Source organism: Hyperolius riggenbachi, chromosome 11 (assembly GCF_040937935.1).
Source record: "Hyperolius riggenbachi isolate aHypRig1 chromosome 11, aHypRig1.pri, whole genome shotgun sequence".
Lineage (NCBI taxonomy): Eukaryota > Metazoa > Chordata > Amphibia > Anura > Hyperoliidae > Hyperolius > Hyperolius riggenbachi.
In genome coordinates this window covers 198779479-198787857 of record NC_090656.1, presented here as the reverse complement: position 1 = coordinate 198787857, position 8379 = coordinate 198779479, and the positions used below count along the sequence as shown (strand labels likewise).

The 8379-nt window shown below is 44.3% G+C and overlaps 1 protein-coding gene across 1 annotated transcript in view; it reads right to left on the bottom strand.

Annotated features, from left to right (window-relative positions):
* Positions 1 to 536: 536 nt before the first annotated feature.
* Positions 537 to 8379, bottom strand: part of LOC137537939 (vomeronasal type-2 receptor 26-like) — a 30583-nt gene continuing 22740 nt past the window's right edge. Inside the window, exons 4-5 of the mRNA XM_068259868.1 lie at positions 4093 to 4216; positions 537 to 1444 (exon numbers count right to left, since the gene is read on the bottom strand). Coding sequence (XP_068115969.1) covers positions 537 to 1444; positions 4093 to 4216 — 1032 coding nt within the window. The remainder of the gene's footprint in view (positions 1445 to 4092; positions 4217 to 8379) is intronic.

The following is an 8379-nucleotide window of genomic DNA, read 5'->3' as shown; positions in this document are numbered from 1 at the left end:
CCACCAAGGCTTGCACTCTCGCCATGGTGTGCCCCAGTCCAGCACGGCCGTCACTACACAAACAGCTGTGTGCGGTGTGTTATACAGTGAGTTTGGCCTGTCAGTGTGCAGTTCAAGGTTCGCGAACCTAAAATTGGAAGTTCAAGCCATCACTAGATGCAATTAAGGAAGGAAAAGGTTGGTACTGCTCAAGTGAACTTTATTGCTTGAAGGCTTTAGCACCCTGCACTATTCCACATTTTTTGGATGCTGCTACCGGTATGTGCCATGCTTATACTTTTGTATCTGCACCTTCTAGCAATAAAGCTCAATTGAACAGTGCCAAACTTTTCCTCCCTTCGTTGCTGCATGATCACACTGATTCAGGTCTGTGCACACTCTGTACTCTCATGGACGCAGCCAGTTAGCATCTCTCCACCCCTCTATTCCTTCTCTGACTGCAGTGCAAATTAATACTTTTCATTTGACAGTCACATTAAATGATGTCTGTAGCTGCCAGTAAACTGATCCCTACTATTGTTTGCAGAAGTGTTTATTTATCTATGTCTGCTGTCAAGAACATTCTTCTTTGTATTTAATTCAGGGTGACAAAACATAATGTAACATTTTGGAAGGAATATACAGACTAGGAGTCCAGCACTTGATGTCAAAATTGCAAAAATCTCCACAGCCACCACATGTTTTCCTCTGGCACTCAGATAGGCTGGGATCACAGCAATCCAGACACTGAAGAATACCAACATGCTGAAGGTGATGTACTTGGCCTCATTAAAACTGTCTGGTAATGTCCTGGCAAAAAAAGCTATAATGAAACTGAGAGCTGCCAGAATTCCCATATAACCGAGGACTAAGTACAGCCCAATAACCATCCCTTCATTACACTGAGCAATGATCTTTACATGGTAAGAGGTTGTGTCCAACTCCTGGAAAGGGGGAGAGATAGTCAACCAAATAATGCAGATGACAACTTGTCTTGATGAGCAAATGAAGACTATTGAATTGGGCAACTTTGCTCCCATCCATCTGGACCAAGAGCTGCCAGGTTTAATGGCTTTAAAAGCGATGAAAACTGTAATAGTCTTGGCCAATACTGAGGAGACAGCTATGGTGAAGAGGATTCCAAAAGATATTTTGCGTAGTGAGCAGGTTATGTCCACAGGATGACCCAAGAACAGAAAGACACAGAGGAAACTCATCATGAGGGAAACCAGGAGAACAACGCTCAGATTCTTGTTATTTGCTTTGACGATTGGCGTGTTCTCATTTAAAATAAAAATAACTATTATTATAACAGTTAAAATAAAAAAGAATGCAGAAAAGGTAATAAAAAATAAAGAAATGTTGTCATTAGTAAAAGATAAATATTCCACCGACTTGAAATTACACTGTGTTTTGTTCTCATTTGACCATTCATGATCTAAACACTTCATGCAGTTTTCACTTCCTGCAAATGAAACAAAAATGTTAAAATAACTTACTACTAGGGGTTAGGATCACATTTAATTATGGACTCCTTGGAAACAATTAAGGCCAATATGCACACTAGACTGATGTTGCCCAACAGAAGCGGGACCACATCCCTCAGCGACATCGCTAGGCGGAGGCTGTACAGATGCGTAATAAGCCTACAGGCTTGTGACACATTCAGTGTGGTGGGAGGGGCATGACATAATAGCGCAGATGAGAGATCACACGGTGGGTGGGGCGATTAATTAAAATAAAGCTATCAGCCATCACTTGGTCGAATTGATTCACCTGGTGGATCGCTGGATGGTTGGGGGTTGCAGTACACATCCTAAATTGTTGGCAGAGGCGGTCGTTATTTGCCGCCTCAGTTGACTTTAGCTGACATCTAGTGCATGTATGGGTCTTAACTAGTGATGGGCGAACACCTGGATGTTCGGGTTCGGGAAAGTTCGCCGAACATGGCCGAGATGTTCGGCATGTTCGGGCCGAACCCCGAACTTCCCGAACATCCTGCTTTTGGGGGCCCTATGGGGTCGCAGGCATAAGGGGGGAGCATGCCCCGATCGCGGGGGGGGGGGTCGGAAATTCCCCCCACCCCCTCCGCTAGCGTTCCCCCCTCTGCCCGCTTCCCCATACAAAAGTTTAAGCAAAGTACCTGTAATAGTGGATGGCCTGGCAGTGGCACTGTGGAGTGAGGAGGAGGAGTCCGGAGAGTGACGCGTTGAGGGAGGCCGGGCAGCGGGCGGTTCAGCGGTAGTACCCTTGTGGTACTTCCGCCCTTTCTCTGACCTCACGCTCGCTGCCCGGCCTCCCTCAACGCGTCACTCTCCAGACTCCTCCTCCTCACTCCACAGTGCCACTGCCAGGCCATCCACTATTACAGGTACTTTGCTTAAACTTTTGTATGGGGAAGCGGGCAGAGGGGGGAGCGCTAGCGGAGGGGGTGGGGGGAATTTCCGACCCCCCCTGCGATTGGGGCATGCTCCCCCCTTATGCCTGCGACCCCATAGGGGGGCCGTATTCGGCCGAACAGGGCCCTGTTCGGCCGAACAGGGGCCCTGTTCGGCCAGGTTCGGCCAGGAATTGAGCCGTTCGGACGAACGCGAACAGTTCGGCCGAACACCACCAGGTGTTCGGCCGAACTCGAACATCACCCGAACAGGGTGATGTTCTGCAGAACCCCGAACAGTGGCGAACACTGTTCGCCCAACACTAGTCTTAACCACTTAACATCTCAGTCGTTTTCAGCTTATGCATCCGAGCAATGTTCACCTCCCATTCATTAGCCTATAACTTTATCACTACTTATCACAATGAACTGATCTATATCTTGTTTTTTCCGCCACCAATTAGGCTTTCTTTGGGGGGTACATTTTGCTAAGAGCCACTTTACTGTAAATGCATTTTAACAGGAAGAATAAGAAAAAAAATGAAAAAATTCATTATTTGTCAGTTTTCGGCCATTATAGTTTTAAAATAATACATGCCTCCATAATTAAAACCCACGTATTGTTATTGCCCATTTGTCACGGTTATTTCACCATTTAAATTATGTCACAATGTATCGCGACAATATTTTATTTGGAAATAAAAGAGCATTTTTTCCGTTTTGCATACATCACTATTTACAAGCTTATAAAAAAAAAATAGAGAGAAATATTTCATCTTTACATAGATATTTAAAAAGTTTAGACCCTTAGGTAAATATTTGTTTGTTTGCTTTTTATAGTAATGTTTTTTTTGTTTTTTTTTATTAAACATTTTATGTGGGCATTTTTGGGAGGGTGGGATATAAAAGTGTTTTATTTGGGGAAATATTGGTGTATTGTAATGTTTTTGGGAATTTACTTGTAGTTTTACTTTTTGGCCACAAGATGGCAATCTCGATTTTTTTTACATGACGTCACTCTAAGCGTACAATGTACGCTTAGAGAGACACAGCTTCAGAAAGAGCGAAGCTTCCGAGAGAAGCTGTCGCTTTTTCAGCGGGGGAGAGGAATCAATGATCGGGCTCCATAGCCCGATAAATTGATTCCGTGGCTACCGACTCCGCGGCCGGGAGTGCGCGTGCACGCGCGCGATCGGCCGCGGGAGCGCGCGGGAGCGCGCCTGTCCTCCTTGACGTTTTTATACGTCAAGGAGGACAAAGTGGTTAAGTATTGCCCGAATATGTTTTTTTTTCTGAGGATCTGTTTGGCTGAATGGCTGAATATGGTAAAATGCTATGAAGGCCTGGAATCTGAACAGCATCAAAAGAGTCTGCAGATGAGGGGACCCCGTGACAGAAGACATATGGAAGACAAACAAACAAACAAACAAACACAGAACATTTATATCACGCTTTTCTCCTGGCAGACTCAAAGCGCCAGAGCTGCAGCCACTAGGATGTGCTCTATAGGCAGTAGCAGTGTTAGGGAGTCTTGCCCAAGGTCTCCTACTGAATAGGTGCTGGCTTACCGAACAGGCAGAGCTGAGATTCGAACCCAGGTCTCCTGTGTCAGAGGCAGAGCCCTTAACCATTACACTTTCCATACTATTTGTTTTGCTGGAGGAATGAGGGTCACAACTACTCACAAGAACGATAAACTACAAGGGATGAAAGAGGAATAAAAACTAAAACAACACCTGTTACATTTGATATCGCTCCTTCTGAACATGGAACACAGCCAAAACAGCATTTATGGATAGTCATAATTGGAACTTTTCTGTATCCGGGCAGACAGGTGTCACAACATTGAGATCTTGGTATCTAGAAAAGGAAAGGAATTTTGTGTTAAACCATGTTATAATAGTACTGTATATAAAAGCCCTCTCTTCAAGCCTCTCTTCCTTTCATGCTACAATGGGCCATTAACATAAGAGTCTAGGCTTCTTAAAAGTTTCCAAATGGCTTTCCCTTTTAATAGCATGGTCACATGATGACTCAGACTAATACAGGTTCTCTTTTAATGACAAACAAGCAAGCTGTAAAGGTTCCCATTAGCCTGCAAACACAAATATCAATGACATGCAGATGATCAATTACAGGCAAAGGATACCACATTGACAGACAGATAGTGATAGCTAGATTCTAGGGAAGCCCCCATAGGCGCTAATGCAAATATCGTTAATACGACACCCAAATCAGAAATTTGGGTGCCCAATGAATATCGTTTGCAACATCTGAACATTAACGTTTTTGAAATAAGTTATGCTTTTCAAACTTGCAATGTTATAGTTTTTGTCATATTATTTTGTTTTGATGAAAAATTGTATGTTATGAAATATTTTTTTTGTTTCTACATTTGTAAGGGTGTGTGTGCAGGTGGGTGTGGTTGGGGTTAGGCACCACTGGGGTGGTGGTTAGGGTTAGGCACCACGGGGAGGTGGTTAGGGTTAGGCACCACCGGGGAGTTGGTTAGGGTTAGGCACCACCGGGGGGGTGGTTAGGGTTAGGCACCACCAGGGGGGTGGTTAGAGTTAGGCACCAGCAGGGGGGTGATTAGGGTTACATAGTTACATAGTTATTTTGGTTGAAAAAAGACATATGTCCATCGAGTTCAACCAGTACAAAGTACAACACCAGCCTGCTCCCTCACATATCCCTGTTGATCCAGAGGAAGGCGAAAAAACCCTTACAAGGCATGGTCCAATTAGCCCCTAAAGGGAAAAATTCCTTCCCGACTCCAGATGGCAATCAGATAAAATCCCTGGATCAACATCATGTCTTTCAATGCATGGAAAGCATCTAAGCCCCCTTTAAATGCAGGTATAGAGTTTGCCATAACAACTTCCTGTGGCATTGAATTCCACATCTTAATCACTCTTACTGTAATGAACCCTTTCCTAAATAAATGGCTAAAACGTTTTTCCTCCATGCGCAGATCATGTCCTCTAGTCCTTTGAGAAGGCCTAGGGACAAAAAGCTCATCTGCCAAACTATTATATTGCCCTTTGATGTATTTATACATGTTAATTAGATCCCCTCTAAGACGTCTTTTCTCTAGACTAAATAAACCCAGTTTATCTAACCTTTCTTGATAAGTGAGACCTTCCATCCCACGTATCAATTTTGTTGCTCGTCTCTGCACCTGCTCTAAAACTGCAATATCTTTTTTGTAATGTGGTGCACAGAACTGAATTCCATATTCCAGATGTGGCCTTACTAGAGAGTTAAACAGGGGCAATATTATGCTAGCATCTCGAGTTTTTATTTCCCTTTTAATGCATCCCAAAATTTTGTTAGCTTTAGCTGCAGCTGCTTGGCATTGAGTACGATTATTTAACTTGTTGTCGATGAGTACTCCTAAGTCCTTCTCCAGGTTTGATGTCCCCAACTGTATCCCATTTATTTTGTATGGTGCTAGACCATTAGTACGTCCAAAATGCATGACTTTACATTTGTCAACATTGAATTTCATCTGCCATGTATGTGCCCATATAGCCATCCTATCCAGATCCTGTTGCAATATGACACTATCTTCCTGAGAGTTGATGATTCTCCACAATTTTGTATCATCTGCAAAAATAGCAACATTGCTCACTACTGCATCTACTAGGTCATTAATAAATAAATTGAAGAGCACTGGACCCAGAACAGACCCCTGTGGGACCCCACTGCTAACAGTCTCCCATTTTAAGTACGATCCACTGACCACAACTCTTTGTTTTCTGTCCATTAGCCAGTTCCCTATCCATGCACACAGACTCTTCCCCAGTCCTTGCATCCTCAACTTTTGCACCAGACTTCTGTGGGGAACAGTGTCGAAGGCCTTTGCAAAGTCCAAGTATATCACATCTACAGCATTCCCAATATCCATATTAGCATTCACTACCTCATAAAAGCTGAGCATGTTAGTCAAACAGGACCTGTCTTTAGTAAACCCATGTTGATGCTGAGAAATAAGATTATTTTCTACTATGAAATCATGTATAGTATCTCTTAGTAACCCCTCAAATAGTTTGCATACAACTGATGCATACAATCTTCTCAAATATGCCAGGAAAGAAGTTACTGGCCAAGCAGAGGGAGGTCCCCAAGTTTCTTATAAACAGTGGTGCTCGGATACCCCCGATCACTGATTCAACCTATTCCACTGTGGTTGTAAAAAAAATCTGGAAATTCCATGATTAATTCCCGGATTTGAAAACGGACTTCCAAATTTGACTCTGATTTTTTTCCGTGAATGAGGCAATCACGGAAATTTACTTCCGCTAATAGCTAATAGCAAGGCCCCCATACATGCTACAATCCCCCAAATTGTGTGGATTATAAAGGTGGTAAGGAGCTACAATTTAAACAAAAAAAATCCAAAAATAATTATTAGTTTTTGAGAAAATGGATTTTAACCCTCCTGGCGGTTTGTCAAAATCAAAAAAAATTTCATGTAGCGAGACGAGGTCTCGCTACATGATAGCCGGCGATCGGAGATCAGGAGATCCCGTTCAAAGAACGGGATCTCCTGGAGGGCTTCCCCCATTGCCATGGCGGGATGACGTCACCGACGTCATCGACGTCGTGACGTCAAAGGGGACTCCGATCCACCCCACAGCGCTGCCTGGCACTGATTGGCCAGGCAGCGCACGGGGTCTGGGGGGGGGGGGGGCTGCGGCGACGCGTATAGCGGTGGATTGGAGGGTAGCGGCGGCGATCGGGCACTGCACGCAGCTAGCAAAGTGCTAGCTGCGTGCAGCAAAAAAAAAATTATGCAAATCGGCCCAGCGGGGCCTAAGCCATGCCTCCCGGCGGCATATCCCGTGCTCAGCACGGGCTTACCGCCAGGGAGGTTAAAGAGGAACTTCAGTGAAAATAATGTAGTAAAAAAGTGCTTCATTTTTACAATAATTATGTATAAATGATTTAGTCAGTGTTTGCCCATTGTAAAATATTTTAAATCTCTGATTTACATTCTGACATTTATCACATGGTTACATTTTTACTGCTGACAGTTGTAAACAGCTGTAAACAGCTATTTCCCACAATGCAACAAGGTTCACAGACAGGAAACTGCCAGGAGTACCACGGCCCTCAGAGTTTCTTGTGGGAGGGGTTTCATCACAATATCAGTCATACAGCGCCTCCTGGTGGTCTTTTTGTGAAAAGGAATAGATTTCTCATGTAAAAGGGGTTTTAGCTACTGATTGGGATAAAGTTAAATTCTTGGTGGGAGTTTCTCTTTAAAGTTAAATCAACACTTTAAATGTGGCTATTAATTGGTAATAATTGGTTTTAAACAGGGAAATGCACTTTAAGCAATCACAGAGGTGATGGTGAGTACCAATGGCAGCTTGTGGTGGTACCAGTGGAGGAGGATGAGTGGCCGATGTCACAAAAACACCCAGAGAGGTTTTTGTCAATTGTTTTTTTTCCTTGCAGCGATAGCAATGACATGGCATTGGCAGCAGAGTTGTCCGTGGACCCAGGCGGTGAGAACGCAGACTTTAGTGGGGAAATAGAGCCTCGGTGGCGAAACTTGGTGGTGAAACTCTACGAAAGCAGGAGGAGGACTAAAGCGGACAAAATCGGTCAGAAAATGTGTGCCGCTGGTGTCAGCTGACTCGGCCCAGGCTGTGCTGCTGATAGACACCTCTCTGCTGCACCCCCTACAGCTGAGCGCCCTCTCCCTGGCCCTGGACCAGCCTGGCTGGGGGCATCTGATTGGCCCAGGGATTTCATTTCTGCCCATTTCCGCCCATTTCCAATCAATCACGACCTAATCACGGATTTCCGCCGTGATCACGACCATGATCGCTTTCCGAATATTTGGAATCACTGAATTTCCATGGTTAATTTCTGTGATCCAGAATCGATCACGGATTCGGAAGTCGAATAGTGAAAAAGTGCTAGTGACTCACAGAGTTTCCGTCATCACTGAAATGATCTGCCCACCACTACTTATAAACAACCCTCAAGCAATCTCATAGCAATTAAAG